Here is a 17,323-nt window from a genome sequence, read left to right as displayed (position 1 = left end):
ATAGGTTAGATGTCTAAATCTAACCGTTGGCTAACCATCATTTTTTTCTGTGAACACCAGAAGGCCCAGCGTACACCGGCTCATACAAACTAGATCATCCGGCATGTATCTTTTTCAAACACTGCCAGTGCCAACTGTCACTAGCCATTACAGTTCTAAAATACTCTGGCGAAGCCTCCGGTTCACATGCCAAACCATCCGACACATATAATCACGAAAAATCATCTAAGAAACCTTCTTTGCAAGAAGCCTTTAAAAATACGTCGGTTCATCCGACACGTTGTACTTCATCTTCTTTAGAAAATTCACATCTTCTAAAAACATTCCGGCGTATTTCCTTAACACTGGACTATCCGATGTATTGACTTAATTTTTGGATGTGCACACTAGCATAAGAAAGCTACATCAATTATTAAAAAAAAAACCTCCAATGGATTATCTAACGCATTTCTGTAGGAAAACAGAGTATGCTAATATCATTAGTCACAATAAGCATGATATTTATCACAACTCACAAAATAGGCACCAGTAGTGCTTAGTTCCATCAAACATCGATTTTTAAGTAACAAGATACAGAGTTTCCGCGTTCGAGAAAAAAAAAGGTAGAGTTTCATTCTCCAAATTGAAACACAAATACATATAAAGGCTTGTAAAATCTGGCATGATCTTGTTTAAGAAACAACCAACCGCCCAGAAGGTGTTTTAGTGTTATCTTTGGACAGCCACAGACTTGCTAGATGTTTTTTTTTTTTTTGGCCTAGACTTGTTAGATGTTGTTTCAGACTAGATGGTGTAGCCGTGCAAGACTGCAAGTCATACATACTGTTTCCTCCCATTGGCATTTTCTCGTTTATCTCAACTCATAATTGAGCAGGACAACAAATCATCGAGAGAGACAAAGACAAGTTCCTAAATCCTAATGGAGCTAAGATCATCTTTAAGGATTCTCGTTAGGGATCAAAATCTTTTCACGAAAGGATTTTCGTTCTTTTCAGCGTTTCAGCGGTTTTCTTTCACGATTCCTGTTATGAAGAGATTCCTAAGATTATTCACTTCAGAATGGAATTCTCTCCCTATTCTTTTCACAAATCCTTTTGAAAAGAAGTTGTTGAAGATAAGAGAAAATAAAAAAAATAAAAGAAATCAAGAAGAGAACAAAATTAAAAGAATATAATTGGAGATGATCTAATCACTTGCATCCATGAAGACCTCAAGTGACGACATGTAGCACCGGGATTCAGTGCTTCTTCAGCAAGATGCACCACGTCACTGAGGAGTTGAATGGGTGAAAGACTAATCCGAGAGCCCAAGAAAATAGAGATGGAGCTGCCCCCTCGCAAATGCCAGCACCTCAACTTCCAGCCAGACCAGAAATCTATTTTCTGGTCCCAAACCTGGGGTTGGACGATGGCACATTTGAGTTGATCCAAACGATGCACCAAACTTTCAGCTCGAAATTTCAATTAAAAAACAACTCGAAATCCATACTATCACTCAGAAGGAACTTTGAACTGAAATAAAATGGCGATTTACTCGATTTTTCTTTTTACCTTCCAACTCCAACGAGGGGGGCGCATGTGCACGGAGGCCACGGTGTGATGCGCGGCAGCGAGGAGCACAACGGAGGGAGGCGAGCGCGCGGTGGTCACGGGGTGGGATTGGGAAGCAATGCAGCTCGGATTTTACGAAGAAGAAAAAAAGGGTGAGAAAAGGCAAGACCGCGAGAGGTAGAGACTGAGCCTGTTTGAACTCCGGGTCTGTTCGAACTCCGGATCGGAATAAAAACGGGGTTCAAGAAAACAGGCAGACCTCAACTGTTTTCGAATGTCACCATCCCGTTCATGCATAAGAACTGGAAAAACGAAAGCAATTGAGAAAAGGGGGAAAATGGTGGTAGGACAGTATGGTTCTTGTACCGTTTTTCATTTTCATCACTTTCGATATATCTATAAGCTCTATAAATTTTTAAAGTTAGAAATATCTAGCTTTACAAATTCTTAGACCGAAGCTCTATCAAATAAGTCTTTACTGACTTCGATTCACACTACTGCAGTCATCTCTCAACCTGTACACATTTATGTAATTGCGTGTCAGGATCCGATCACAGGGAGTGCCAAAGACAGGACGAGGCCATGACACTGGGAACTTCTTATTCATTCGTTCGTAGGTCGTAACACCAAAGTAGGCAGACGCACGCATGATCTCCGTAGCAACATCAACCGACCGGACGGTAACAATGCCACTGCATGCGCCAGAGACACGGACACGATCCACGGTAAGCTAGCGAACCAACACTCACAACAACGGCGAAGCTAGAGCACTAGTGAGCAGCTGTAGACTAGTGCGTCGATGGATCGGATCCGCGCGCCTAGTTCTTGAGGAGGTAGTCGTCGAGGTCGTGGAATGTCTTGGCGGCGGTCTCCTTGATGGCGTCCGGGTCGGGCACCTGCTCGCTGGCCTTGTCGAACACCACGGCCCAGTTGACGACGGCGCCGGCCTCGGCGTCCTTGGCGGGGCTTACCTTCAGCGTCACCTTGAAGTTCTTGTACAAGTTGACGAGCTCGCCGTCCACCACGCTGTAGGACACCACCTTGTTCTCGTCGTCCGCCAGCTCCACCTTCTCCTTGGCGAACGTCAGCATCGGCACCCCTGCAACAGCACCGTCGTCGTTCCCATCGTGTTCTTTTTTATCTGCATCGACCGTGCGTAAGCGCAGTACGTACCCTCGGTGTACTTGAGGAGGCGGACGGTGCCGGCGGACTTGCCGTCGCCCTCGACGGTCTCGATGCTCTTGTACTGCTCGGGGAAGATCTTGGGGAACAGCTCCGTCGAGTCCCGCAGCGCCGCCCACATCTTGTCCGCCGGGGACTTCACCTCCACCACCAGCTCAGACTTGGACGCCATCTAATCAATCACTAAGCTCTAACTGCTTATAATTTCTGTAGATGCTGATGTGTTTGTGGTCTGGCCATGGCGAGAGACCTTTATATAGAGCCAGGCAGCGAGCTGGCGATCTGCTCTGTTTAGTGTTTGTCAGAGGAGTAGCTCTCGTACTAGCTACTGAAGCAGACCATTGAAGGATTTTGGGGAAGATCCAACTACCTTATTCAGCCTCGAATTTATAGCTAGCGTCGGTGCACCAGATCAACCCTACATGCAGGTGAGGTGGTACTAACGAACATGTCGCCTGCAATGGTAAACGGTGATCGATGATGTTAGGAGCATTTTTAGCTGATTTTTTAAATCTTATTTTTTATATCTTTATATAGAGAGTCCTTTAAAATATTTCTTCTCTATTTTTTACACGCTCCAATCAACTTTTTTAATCTTATTTTTTATATCCTACTTACCTATATTTTATTTTTCTCCGCCTAAATCCCTCCACCCGATCCAACCACCATCTCTCGCTCTCCATCCATCGCTCCGCCTCCTCTCTCTCTTCCACTCCCCGTCCGCCCACCTTTTCTTCACTGTCGATAAATATCCACATCCTCCCTCTTCCACTCCCCCTCGTCCTCCCAAGCGGCGACAGCCGAGGCAAGGGCGGCGGCAGAGTGGGTACCGCCACCTCGAGCTCCCGTCCCCCCTCCGCTCCAGATCTAGCGCGACATGGGGCGAGCGCGTAGGGTGTGCGGCTACGGCTGCGGCAGTGGGCGCAGGAAGATGGCGTGAAGTGGCGCTCTTGCTCGGATTTGGAGGGAATCGCACGTGCGAAGGAGATGGCGAGCTTCTTTTCTGTCCGATGGAAGTGACGAGCACGGGGAGTAAATAGGGAGCAAAAAAAGTAGCAAAGGGGAGTAGGGAGCCGGTTGGAGCCGTTTTTTAGCTGAATCGCCATATCTAGCCATATGGAGTGGGATAACAACTTGGTTAGCGTTGCTATAACATGCGTCGTGCTCTTTGTGAGACTGATTGTACAAGGTGGAATAATACTAGAATACTTGATCTGACAAAGTAGACGAGGACAGTCTCGTTTGTGGTTTGCAATTGGCAGCAGGGGTCCACTTTGATTGATTGGATTAGCATCAGTTTTCGTAAGTTCTCATTAGGGTGGCAGGAGGAGCTGCAAAAGTAGACGACTGGTGGCTACTTAGGCTACGTCCAACGGTTTCCTTTCGGGGACGATATTCCCCGTCGTGAAGGGATTTTCGTTCCCTTCAGCGCTCCAACGGTTTCACTTCACGGTTCTTGTCGGAGGGTGAACTCCTCAAGTGGGGATCCGGAGGGACCCCCTTTGAGATTCGACCGGGGGGATGATTCTGAGTCCGCCTCGTACGTGAAATAAATAGGAGTAAATGAGATGCAGGTGGAGTGGATGATCGAATGCAGGTGGAAGTAAATACTCAGGGGATTTTTAAACAGGTTCGAGCCGCACTGAGCGTAACACCCTACTCCTGTGTGTATGCTACAAATGCTCTGAGAATGTCTCTTTGAGGATCTGCTATGTTACAAGAATGTTTGTCTAAGTCTAGAGCTTCGTGCTTCTTCCGTCGCCGTCGTCCGAGTTCGTCTGACGTGTTCCGGTGTTTTCAGAGCTCCGTCGATGTGTTCTAAAAATTCGTCCTCTTCTCCGGGGAGCCCGCCCCTCTTTTATACCAGTTGGGGCGGGTGGCGTGCCCAGAAAGGCTTGGCGCAAGTTCCAAGGCGCCATAAATGGAAAGCAACCATCATGGGCTGCAGCTTGAGGTGACGGGGAGAGTTGAAAACGCGCCCCCATCCGGTCTTCTTCGTCATCATTCCTCTTTTCAGCGAGTGCAGCGGGGAGGGCCTGCTGGGCAACCACCGAGCAGCCCCGCGTGCTCTCCTGGTCAGAATGAATCTGACACAGCAGGGCGGCAGGCGTTGCGCCTCGAGCCCTGCGATATTATCCTGAGGCGCGCCGGATGACGCACGATGTGACCCACGCATTAAATGTCTCCACGCCTCCCTGTCAGACCGTGGCAGGGACTGACAGCAAGCATGGGGGGAGTGGTTGGAAGTGACAGGCCACGCGCCTTCTTAAATGCAGCATCGGGCCTCTCACCAATTGACACCTCACCGCCGAGCCCTTGTGAGGACCACCGGCGAAGGACTTCTCAGGCCCTCGAGGAACTGTGAGTGCTCGGGGACTACTGTTCGCAGCCCCGAGCACTCTCTCCCGGATATGCCCTTTCTTGGTTCTCGGGGAACTCGGGTGCTCGGGGACCATTGTTCACGGCCCCGAGCACCCTCTCCCGGAACTTGACTGCTTGGGTCCTCGGGGAACTTGGGTGCTCGGGGACTACTGTTCATGGCCCCGAGCACCCTCTCCTGAAACTTAGCCTTCTCGGGTCATCGGGGAACTCGGGGACCATTGTGCATGGCTCCGAGCACCCTTTCCCATGACTTGGTCTTCTCGGGTCATCAGGGAACTCGAGTGCTCGGGGATCACTATGCATGGCCCCGAGCACCCTCTCTCGGGATTTGGTCTTCTCGGATCTCGGGGAGATGATCCTTGAGGGAGGGTGCCACGTGACACTCTGTTGTCCTGGCCTCGGGACTCGGGGACCACTGATTCCCATGCCACCGATAGTTTCCTTCACGACAGGATTCCCAGGGTCATTCCCTTCAGGACGGGATTCTCTCTCCTTTTCCTTCGCGATTTTTCTCGAAGGGAAGCTGTTGGAGATGAGAGAAAATAAAGGGAATGAGAACAGGGAAGGAAATCGAAAAGGGAACGAAATAAAGAGAATATAGTTGGAGATGATCTTACCCCCTGATCGACCAGGGTGCATTGCCATTGGAGAACCGAGATGAGGCAGACAGAATCAACACTCTGTGCCAACCAACTGCAATGCCGTATTCAAGCAATTCAGGCCTGCAGTTATTTGTGCAGCAAAAGGTTGTTGACGCAAATTCATTCGTTGCTGGAGGTGGATAAATTATTGGTGCAAGTAGGCAGTCCGAACTCTGAACACCATCGATCAGTTTGTTTCTTGTTAATACGGAGAAACCCCATTTTCATTACAAAATAACGGAATCAAGTCTTACAAGCAATTCTTACTTCAGCATAGAAACGAGACCAGAGCGCTGAATGACGATGAAGCAGACCAAAACGATGCGGCTAACAAGAACAAGTTTTGACACCCCTACATACAAGGACCGAATAAAAACCAACATAACCATAACCAGTTCAACAGATAAAGATGGACGACAAGTCACAATAGAGTAGAGATTTGGAGACTTCAGCGGACAATGTCATCATCCCCTTGTGGAGTTTGCCCCTCCTCCATTTGGTCATCACCCGATAAAATCGTCAGACAATCACCAGAAAGAGCTCTTGACGGTTGTTACTGAGCAGGGATCACCTGCGTCGGTCTTGAGTAAGTTGGGTGTTAGATGGAAAGGAGTATATGATAAGTCAGTTATATTGAACAGCTCTAATAGGACATATACGTGGTATAAGACATAAGACATAACTCTAAACTCTAGACTAGAGTACAATGATCACTTTACCCTTCACACCTCCATAAATACAAAGCATATGTAATAGCATTTCATTGCATTTGAAAAGATAATGCAATAAACTAGATAAACATCCAAAGTCACAGTCCTCATCATGTCACCGTTGCATGCAATTCTTGAAAAATTGTCAAGCCAGGAGGTGCAAAGACATACCTTCAGTCAAGAGTCGCGACAGAGAATGAAGAGTAGGCTATTGCCGCATAAATCCGGACAATGCCACGCGTATCCGCATCAGACTGTTTCTGTTCAAGAGGAAAGGTTCCGAGAAAAGAAACGAAACGAGGTGCGCTCTGTTAAGCAGAAGAGAGCAGCATGACTGCATGAGCATGACCGCACGAGGCAGGACACGCAGCGAGCCTGGAGCCGCGGCTTGGAAACGAATTCGAGGTCACGCACAGCTGACGTCTATGTCTATCCACGTAAGCCCGTTCGAAAAAATATAAACAAATAGAAGAAAATCCGCCTCTGGCGTTCCTGGCTTTCCCCCTCCCGCTCCGCGGTGGCGTCTCCCATGGCCGCGTCGCCTGCCCTCCTCTCGCTGACCCCCGCCGTCTCCAGGCACCCCCACCTCCTCTTCTCCCCCTGCCCCTCGCCGCGCCACCTCCGCCTCGCCCCTCCCGCCGCCGCCTCCGCCTCCCCGGGCGGCGGCCCCGGCGGCGGCGGAGGGGGCGTCTTCCTCTCGCCGCGTGCGCTCTCACAGCTCGACGAGCTAGCGGCGTTCCGCTATGAGCACTCATTCCCGCACGGAAGCCTCACCGTGCGGGCGCTCACCCCCGACGACGACGCCATGGCCGAGGCGCTCGTCCGCCTCCTCGCCTCCTCCTTCTCCGAGACCGTCCGGTGGGCCCCGGCCCAGCGGTACGCCCAGCTCCTCACGTTCGTCATCCGCAGGTACCTCCACGAGCGCCGCGGACTCGCGCCCCACGCTGCGGTGCTTGTGGGGTTCTACCGCCCCGCCGATGCCGCCGCCACGGAGGAGGACGGGGACGGAGAGGGGGAAGGGGAGGCGGAGGGCGGCGATGAGGGGGAGATGGCGTGCACGGCGGAGGTGTCGTTTGACGCGGTGGGCGCGCCCGGGGCCCCGCCCACGCCCACCCCGCCGCTCGAGTTCCCGTACATCTGCAATATGACTGTGAAGACGTCATTGAGGAGGTAATCGTGGATACTGCTCCTGGTCGAACGATCATTTTGCCTATTCGTTGTAGAAACTGAATTTGGGGACGAAGATAGATGTTGGGTTAACAGGCTTGATTGCAGAAAGTTTGAAGAAACCATCTTGTCACATGTGCAGTAGATGCATCTGGAAGAAACTTTCTATATCACAAACTATCAGTGCATGACATTGTTTGTTTAGATAATGGATCAGTCACATAATCTGTTGGTTCAGTGCCATATCGAGTAGTTTGTTCATCTATGTTATGTTTGAAAAGGGAAATATCTCGATTGTAGTGCTTTTCTAAATTCTGCCTTCTTTATTTTCCCCCCAATAGGAGAGGAATTGGAAAGCAACTTCTTAAGGCGTGCGAGGATCTAGTTATCAAGATGGATGCCAAAAGACGCATATATCTTCATTGTAGAATAATCGATCAAGTCCCGTTCAACATGTACAGGAAAGCTGGATATAATATTGTCCAGACTGACAGCATTTTAGTTTGGTTGAGCCTTCAAAAGCGGAAGCACTTGATGAGCAAGGAATTGCCGCAAGCATCTGTTGGCAGTGAAATTACGACCAAAGACTTCGATGATAATATCATGACAAGCTAAAAGTGCCACAGCACCATTAGGTACACATAAGGTTGACTTTTGTGTATAAATGTACGTTTTTGTTTCATCACACATCTTCACCGTTGTATAGATTGTGATGAAATGAATTATCATTCATTAATTGGCCATCGCAAAAATGAGTTGACAATGCTTGTGACACATCTTGATTCAATGTTATAGCCCATAGGTTCACTAATTTCATGAGGATGAGTTGACAATTTAACTATTTAAGCGCTTGTAACATATCATGATTCAGTGTTGCTTATAGCCTATAAGGTCAGTAATTTGAAGTGGTTTCAACAGGCTACTCACTAATTGATCTAGAAATGAAATTAATGAAAATGTAGAAGGAATAGGCTAAGTATTTTGTTCTATAATTTTTCGTCCTTTCAAACATACATAACTCTACTAATCATGTGTTCAGATCATCAGATTATCAAAAAAAAAAAACTTCTGCAAGAGAGAGAGAGAGAGAGAGAGACTTGACGTTGACAGTGTACTTCACTTCATCATTTTGCATCATTTATTTTCCCAGTCTTTCCCATATTTGTTAAGCACAAAGAGTAATAGCTCGTTCCACATATCTATTGGTCCTGGCAAACACCAATGGGAACAGTCACTGTGACCCCTCATCCACTGGTTATTCCAATGGATCCCTGGGTGCGCATCAGGTCTCATAGACATAGCTTTGGTTATATCTAAAATCTCTATATTCATCTGTCCCTTGTGGCTGCTCTCCTTTTGTGCTCTGTTAGCTTCCTCAACTTGAGCGTTTCTTATTGCCCATTCAACTGTACTGGTCATTTCTTCTCCATCTAACACCGGTTCAGTTCTATTGCAGTATCCTCCAGTATTCCAGAAGCCATTTTCAAAGTGTGCTGGTGTTGCTGTTCTTACTACTGTTAACTGTAATCCACATTCTTGACAGTTGTTCAAGTTAATGAGGGCTGTTCTTAACCCCCTCTGAATAGCTGTAATGACATTGAAGCTTGTGATGTTATCCTCTGAGCAGTATATGCATCCAATGAGTTTCCCACCTTCGTAGAGATAATTTTTCCTGAAGAACCATCGGGAACTCGATATGACTAAAATATTGATCTCACGTAAGTTTGCAGCTAATCTTGCATCAAGTTTATCCAAGTGTATGTCATGCATTTCAATTATTGTGCCATTGATCTCTCTTTCTGACGCTTCTACTAGAAATTTGGTCCACAGTGCCATGAGGGTAAAATTGTGGGATCTGAAGTGCCAAGTGACAAATTTATCGTTAGTGTCACTGTGAACTTTGATTGGGACTTCCACCTGCATGTTTTATAGCGATTGTGTTAGTTTCTCTAACCACAGTTTCACAACAATAGGAGATAAGTTTTCTAGAGATGTAAGGTATAAATTTTAGTAGAATTGCTATGAGGAATCATTAGATATTGTTTCAGGAAGAAATCATTAGATATATAATAATCAATCGTAATTTTTTTATAGTATTAAGGCAAACTAGCTTATTGTGCCCGCACTAAATCCATGACACCATGGTAGCTAATGTCATGCAATTTTAGGTTTGCGCATAAAAAAAAAAATCAGATCTTGAACCACCTTGGGCTATTCGTAGCCTCTACATCATTGGGCCATTAAAATGAGGTTATGTAAATATCTGCAGATGTAGGACTGTCTGATTGGCATGATGGAACTGAATATTCACCAAAAGTCATTATCGTTTCCTAGAAGAAGGGAGGTAAGAAAATTTGTAGCAAACTGGCAAATGAGCTGGGGAAAGTTTCTTGCCGGCTTCACTGCTGGTGTCGTTAAAAAACATTGGGTCTATCGTATGCACAGAACTAAAAGGAATTAAACTAAAAGCAAGTTAGTGTCAATCTGTCACTGGTGGAAGGAGTATTGCTACATGTTATTACGTCTCGCGAAACTAAAGCATGGGTTACTCACCTGAGACAGTAAACAAAGTAGTGACTCCATCTGGTTCCGTCCCATTGAATCCGCAGCGAACGCCAGTGTCTTCCCTCGGACAATATTCAAGAACAGCCGGGGTTCAAACCTTGGCATAACACAATCATTTGGAGCCCACTTCCACTTTACATAATCCATTTGCTTTCCATACTTTCCACAGTTTTTTGACTCTGGCATCGTTGGGCATGTCATGTTAGTGTATACTGGACCTCTGAAATCCCTGACCCATGTGCCATTGAACACATTGCAAGCTTTGTCTTCATGACCTAAAAAGAGAGCAAAATTATCTCTTATATTAAATTCTTGAAAAGAGACACTTGCTGTGTTTCGATACTATTAGTATTAGGAAATGTTAGCTATTGCCAACCTATCTTTACTAACTTTAGAAAAGTACTGTGACTCATTGGTTGAATTTTCAGAGGCAAAGAGGTCTCTTTCCCTTTCCCTTTGCTTATTTATGTTTTTACTTGTGTTTTTGTAACGTTTTGAAATGGTTGTTTATTTTGCGCTTTTCCCATTTTCATCAACTAATCTGACATATAGAATACTACAAGATCCAAATGCTTCTGAAATACAATATAAAGATTATCTGAAAGCTAAAGAAGCCATTTGAATCTGCAGAGATAGCTGGGATTGATAAGCTTCAAATCACAGGCTTGCTAAACATACTATCTAAGCTTTCCGGTAAAAGTAAAAATTTAACCTGATGTAGAACGTTGAGTTGGCATCTTATGCTGCAGATAGTTCATATTCGAAATGAATAAAGATCCAGTAAATTTCAAAAAGAAGAAAAGAAATTCGCACTTGGCACTCAACAAATACTAAAGAAATTTGGCCAGAATGTAACATTTCTGGCAATATTGCATGAAAAAAGAAAGAGAAGATAAATATAGTGAGTAGAAGCATACTGGTTATGGCTGTCTGATGAGAGATGTCAGTTGGCATAGAACAGTAGTAGACAGTTGGTTCAGGATAATGTGTTGAGAGAACAAGGATGAGTAACACTGTGGTGAGCATCAGTGCTAATGTTTTTCTTGTTCCTGGAAATACATGGGTAGCATCTCTGATGTGGTTTAGGCCACGAAGGTTCGGAGGAATGGTTTCCTCAGCCATGGCCATTGGTAAGGCTAGAAGTTGCATCGCGGTAAAGAAGTCACCATCTTGTTATTGGAGAAGCTACATGGGGGAGCAAGCGGGGCTTGCCTGCATAGGCAAATGTGCGTATCTTATTTATTTTCTTTCTTTTTGGTAAGTTTGTTATTAGTACCTCCTTTTATTTTCTCACTGGAATCTAGGGAACTGGGTGCTTACACCAAGTTCAATGTTACGATAGGAAGCGGTGGATCACCAGGAATCAAGCTAGATGGCATTTTATAGTCTTATACCTTAAAGTACACAGGATCACACGGTACTCAGTTGCCACACTGATTGCTTGCAACTTGCAAGAAACTGTCTCGTTCTGTGCTCTGTTTTGCTTTTACGAGATCTTTTGTAAGGGAAGAAGATTTTATGTGATATTTTATCGAAAGATTTCTATGAGATTATGATATATATAATTTTTCTCTGATTTAATAGCTGGACACGTGTAATTGAGAGAAAGAAAAAAGACACATAACATACACAAAATAAGATCTTTCTGTGAGATCAGATCTCGTAGAATTTATTTTCTTTTACAAATGTTCTTTTAGTGGTGTGTACCTGGTGACCGGTGTTAGATGTTGCTGGAACCTGATCACTGGTTATAGATGTTTGGAGTTCTTTGAAAAATGTTCTCTTAAAACTATTTTAATAAAGTTGGATTGGTTGTTTTCTGGAGATACTACAACTACCTGCATAATCTGCGGAAGTTCGACCCGTTGACCTGCAAGCGAACCGTAAAAACAGGAGCTGTTACTGAAGCAGGAGCTTGGGGTCTGGGGACGGTGGCAAAAGTATCTCATTTTCCACTGCGCTTCTGCTCAAAGTTCTATGCTTTCGGGATCTCAAGGTAACATTAATTTCTAGACTGTTGCGCTTTCTTTTCTAAATCGGATTAGTCAAACATGTCCCGTTTCAAAATAAAAAGATTTAGTCATCCTTGTCCCAAAAATTTCTTACAGATGGAACCAAGGACGTCATACGGCCCCGGCTGATACTCCAAGCGAGGATACTGTGCCAAACGTACATGGAGTCCGATGACTGTAGGATGCAGACCGGTGTGTGATCACATCTTCAGCACCAGAGCAGCGGGCCGGACCTGGGTTGTGGAGGCAGAGGCAGAGGCAGAGGCAGAGGCAGAGTAACTGTCATTTCCTATATGTATGGCGCTCTACCTAGAGCTTCAGGGTAGCACGCTTTACGATTCGTGTGTGCCAGTGCCAGTCGAGATATCGTCTTGTTTCTCTCCTCTCTATTCATCTTGACCTCGTACGTTTCAAGTGGCGGTGACTCTCTAACGACGCTATATGCGATGAGCTCTTCTCCAACAAGGTTAGTGTTTGGGGTTGGATTAGGGTTTGAGATTTGGTGGCAGTGGGCTTTAGAGGGAGGCCCAGAGAGGAAGTTTGGCTCAGCGGTGGTGGCGGATGCAGGGGTGGGAGCGTCACAGCTACAAGTTTGGTATAGCAGGGTTAGCGCGGCAGTGGGTGATAGGTGTGAATCTGACGGGAGGAGAGCGGAGTGAGGGTGTGTCGCCGGAGATGGAGGAGGAGGATACTGGCGTGGGAAAAGGAGGTGTGTGATGGCGGCGGAGGGAGGGGGAGTATCGATGATGGAGGTGGTCCCAACGGACCACGTCGAGGATGGTGACGGTAAGGCGGCGGGGAGATAGAGTGCAAGATGGGGGTGGAGGTGGGAGATGGCAAAGGCAAGATAGAGTGTTGGGGATTACTTTTGGGGTTCTCATTGTGGGCCATGACCATGACGTGGCATGAGGTCCCATAGCAACTTTCTTGTTGTGGAGTTTCCAAGACCATTGTGTATGCAGATCCGTAGTGGGCGTTCATGGGGCAAGGCCAGGGATACGGAAGAGTGAGGCGTGTGCAGGTTCACCTCCCAGCCTCCTAACCCATGGCAGATTTATATGCTTTTTGGTTGAGAGTCGTGGTGACACATTGGCACGCTCGCCAATCATATGCAAAACCTATCATTGGGTAGGTCCATAGAACGCATGTGTGGCTCCAATTCAGTGTGCGCACCACCCGCCCTTGCATCGGCCCAAACTTCGCACTCGTAGCTCGGCCCACGTAGAGCTTGGCCCATGTTGGCTAGTGCTCACGGATTGGCTCGTTCACCTCCCTACAAAGTTCGGCACCACCACCCAAACTGTTCATCGTCTCCGATGCCGAGAGCCCGGGATCCTCCGGTGAGCTCCCGCAGCATAAGTAAATGTTCCAGGTTACGGTGAAAATATGCTCGAACCAGTAACAAAGAATGTTTGTAACATCCCATTTTAATTTACTAGAAATTAATTAAGCATGAATTAACTATTGAGAAATAATAGTTTAGAAATAATTAATTTAATTGACATAAGCTTGAGAAAAACACCTAAACCTTAATTGTTTTGCTAGCTCTTGAGTTTTCTGAAATAAGTAATCAACAACAAATTCATTTAAGAAGGGGTAGAATAAAGAAAAAAAAAAGGAAAAACCCCACAAAATCCATCTTCGGGACGAGCTTCCTCTCCTCTTTTCTTGTGGCCCATTTCCCCTCTCTCTCAGGTTCTTCCTCTTTTTCCTCATAGGCATGTTCTCTTCTCCACCCACGGCCTGATCTCCCTTCTCTGCTGGGCCAAAGCACATTCTCCTCCTCCCTTCACAGGTTGTCTTTTTCTTTCCCGCTCGCCTCCTCCTCCATTGTGCCGAAGCCTAAGCCGCGTGCGCTTGTCCTTCAGTTGGGCCAACTCAGGCCAAAGACCATCCTCCATCAACCGCGACATGGGCCCTAGCCGTCGGATCCTCCTCCTTCCTCACAAAGAACTTGAAGCCGAGTTATTCCTCACTGTCTACCCCTCTACAAACACAAACCACTTGGTCTTATCCCTTCCACACGATTCAAGCAGGGCCCTTATCCATCCCAGCAACCAACTCGTGCGCTATCCAAACAAAATTTGAGTTCAAACATCGAGACTGACACAACTTCATCGCCCGCCACTACAAAACCCTAACCAACTTGGCTGAAGACCCCTCCTCCCCTATTCGACTATAAAAGGTGACCCCAACCCTCCCTAAGCTCATAGCGCTCAAGCTTCACCACCAGAACGCCCCTCTGCATGATGCCACCGCTTGTCAGAGCTTCTTTCCCTACATGCCACTGCCCAAGGCACTGCAACAGCCGCCGATGCTGAACACCTCCTCAAACAGACCTGCCGACGTCCGTCGACCACCTTCCACCACTCGACGGAGTAGGAAGACCACTACAACATCAATTTCGATCTGGCCCAATGAGTCACCGCTGTGACAAGAACTCGTCGCCATCGCTTGCATGTCGGAGACTAAGCTCGTAAGCATCAGTCATCCGATCTAACATCTATGATCTAGATTAAATCACCGTGTACCCCTTCATTTCATTAAACCCTAGCCATCTTTGACGATGGTGGACGGATAGAGGCTACATCTACATCTGGACAAAACCAAAATCTTTGTGTTTTGAGAGTTACCAATGCACTCATCAAGGGAGGGGAGGATTAAGAAACCAAGTTAAAATGTGTCTTGATTTATATGTGATGAGTGATTGACAAGGTTGTTATTTTGGTTTGATGATTTATTGGATTGCATGAACACGTTTATGTACTGCAATTATGATCATGACCAACCAAAGTTACAAAGAGAAATAGAGTTGGAGTGTTTTGTCTCTGTGATAGGAAAACTATATACACTGGATGCTCTGGCGCTCGGAAAATTAAACATTGAAGATGGTCCGGTGTTCAAAAGGATTTCACGCCGGAGTATTTCAACTCAAAAGAAAAAGTTAAAGTACACGCCGGATGGTTCAGCGTTGGGCAACATTGCACGCAGGAGCATTTGTTCTAGAGAGGTTGTAGATCGGCTATGGTGGATTAGTACTCACCGGATGGTCCGGCGATGGGGTGAAACGGATGCTAGATTAATATTTGCAGAGAGGTTGTAAAATGGGTGGTCTAGTGACTTGAACATGTCGGATGGCTCGGCGCTCATGAGGAGTGAACATCGGAACATCCGGTGTCCACGTTTTCTCTAAGATGTGCTTTTGACTAAAGATTTTGATTGTGACTAATCTATAATGGAGTTGGAGACATGTGTTTGTGTGACACCCGTTTTCCCTTCTGTCTGACTCGTGGACCCCCCCCCCCCTTCATCCCCAATCTCCCATTCACTGCAATCGCCACCGCTGCACGTTCTCCACCCCGTGCCCTCTCTGCAATTGCCCCCTCCCTCTATAAAACCACGCCCCGACCCCCGGCCGAGCCCCTCTTTGCTCCACTGCGCCCAAGCCCCCAAATCATGTCGGTTTTCCCCCACCCGAGAGCTCACGAGACGCCGCTGGAATCCGCCGAGCCTCCCCCACCGTCGTCGGTTTGCTCCAGCCTTCCCCGACGTTGTTCGACCTCACGCCCACGTTTTCCGACTGTGCCTCATCACCGTTTGTCGCTTCCCAAGTCCGGTCACCGCACAGAGCTTTAGCCATCGTCAAAGCCGTGCCGTTGAAGCTCGCCGTCGCCATGCTGCTCCACTACCCTCCGACGCTGACATGCCCATCAAACAAACTCCCTGACGCTCGAAGATCGTCTTCCGTGATTATCCTTGTCGCTTGTGTTGTAGTTTATGTGTCAAGGGTAGAAATGCTTAGTCGTGCTGTCAAGTCGGGTGGGTTAGATGTTAATCCGAATAATGGTCTATGCATCATGAACTGGTTTGGGTAACCTTTTGTAGCAACATGGATCATAGGGATCTAGGCAGGTTGGTTTGGTTGGTATGGCTACCGTGTGCATATTGAGAATGTGCGAGTACCTGCTTTGGATCTTAAGGACCGGTTTTTGAAGCCTGTAACCCGGCATAACAGCGCAACCACGAGGCTTATATGGGTACATCTTGGCCAATTAATTAGATATCTTCCTTATTCTGTATGTACCATTTGGCTGCTCAGTGGCACAAGAGTGGGCATCTGCAGTGGATGGAATCCCTGTTAGTGGTGAAACCTTAGTGGGTGTATATGGATTGGAAGGCGCTTTGTAAACGTCTTGTAGTGAGACCCCAGCTCTACACCCCGGAAGTGTGAAGTAAAACTGGAACCACGACTCGTGAGTAAAGAGTGCAAACTTTGCAAAGTATTAAACTGATCGATCGGTCGTGCTCACGGTCAAGAGCGGGCTTGGACTTCTTCATGATTAGTGAGGGATCTTGGATAGTTATTTTTGGGTAGTTAGGTGCTGTCCTGATAAGTTGATAGCCAGATATGTAATATCTGGTGAGTCTTGTAGTCGGATAGAATCCGATGAGCTGTTCTTTTAATGTCGGTGTCATCACACATAGTAAATAGGATTGCTATGTCTTTTTGAGTCCCAGATTATGATGGCATAGATGCAGTAAACCTGAGTCAAACCTATCTTGCCTTAAGACTTCATGTCATGCTTTTTCACACTTGCGGAGTACGATATGTACTCACACTTGCTATTTTTAATAATAAATGCTGCTCAGTTGGAGAAGACTACGTAGAGATCAAGAAAGCTGAAGACTATAACGAAGACAGAGCATCCTAGGTCGCGTTGCCCCCAGTTGATTGCCTGTGGTGTGCCCTAAAGCTTTCATTGGAGATTTCTCGGGTTCTTCCGCTGCTGTTCAAAACTCTGATATTTGTTTCAATAAAGTTGTTTTTGTTCGATATAGAACTATATATCACTGATGATGTCACTGTATGTATGATGAAACTGATCCTGACATACATGTGGAATGCACCTGGTTATTCTTTTGAAAAATCAGGCGTGACAGTTTGTTTGTCTCATGGTGTGAAGATGATGGATACGACTTGACAGTCGACGGTGTGATAATCGAGGCCAAGCGGGGTGCTTAGTTCCAGAAGATCAAGGAGGCAGGGTGAAGTCAAGGGTGATCATAGCTGTGCACATGGATGTCAAGTAAAGCATGAGAAGATGGATGAAGAC

The 17,323-nt window shown here is 46.6% G+C and overlaps 3 protein-coding genes across 7 annotated transcripts; 1 reads left to right on the top strand and 2 right to left on the bottom strand.

The window, feature by feature from the left end:
• Nucleotides 1-2,133: 2,133 nt before the first annotated feature.
• Nucleotides 2,134-2,976, bottom strand: LOC133924379 (MLP-like protein 423). The gene is made up of 2 exons (XM_062369877.1): nt 2,724-2,976; nt 2,134-2,649 (listed from the first exon to the last, which is right to left on the bottom strand). Exons 1-2 carry the CDS (start codon nt 2,902-2,904, stop codon nt 2,369-2,371), a joined length of 462 nt encoding a protein of 153 aa, XP_062225861.1. The 5' UTR covers nt 2,905-2,976; the 3' UTR covers nt 2,134-2,368.
• A 3,955-nt stretch (nt 2,977-6,931) lies between these two features.
• On the top strand, nt 6,932-9,392 carry LOC133924378 (GCN5-related N-acetyltransferase 5, chloroplastic-like). 5 transcript variants are annotated; one of them, XR_009910798.1, is made up of 3 exons: nt 6,932-7,635; nt 7,974-8,298; nt 9,089-9,392. XR_009910798.1 is itself a non-coding variant. In XM_062369873.1 (3 exons), exons 1-2 carry the CDS (start codon nt 6,995-6,997, stop codon nt 8,245-8,247), a joined length of 915 nt encoding a protein of 304 aa, XP_062225857.1. In that variant the 5' UTR covers nt 6,932-6,994; the 3' UTR covers nt 8,248-8,267; nt 9,089-9,392. The 5 variants fall into 5 exon arrangements, 4 of the variants coding, with proteins under 4 accessions (XP_062225857.1, XP_062225856.1, XP_062225860.1 ...); XM_062369873.1 differs by having other exon boundaries at nt 7,974-8,267; XM_062369872.1 differs by having other exon boundaries at nt 7,974-8,267; nt 9,078-9,392.
• Nucleotides 8,767-11,346, bottom strand: LOC133925513 (xyloglucan O-acetyltransferase 3-like). Its single transcript, XM_062371417.1, has 3 exons — nt 11,115-11,346; nt 10,186-10,472; nt 8,767-9,549 (listed from the first exon to the last, which is right to left on the bottom strand). Exons 1-3 carry the CDS (start codon nt 11,344-11,346, stop codon nt 8,767-8,769), a joined length of 1,302 nt encoding a protein of 433 aa, XP_062227401.1.
• Between the last annotated feature and the right edge of the window lie 5,977 nt (nt 11,347-17,323).

This window comes from Phragmites australis, chromosome 7 (assembly GCF_958298935.1).
Source record: "Phragmites australis chromosome 7, lpPhrAust1.1, whole genome shotgun sequence".
In the NCBI taxonomy this organism is placed as follows: Eukaryota; Viridiplantae; Streptophyta; class Magnoliopsida; order Poales; family Poaceae; genus Phragmites; species Phragmites australis.
This window is presented reverse-complemented; position numbering and strand designations above follow the sequence as displayed.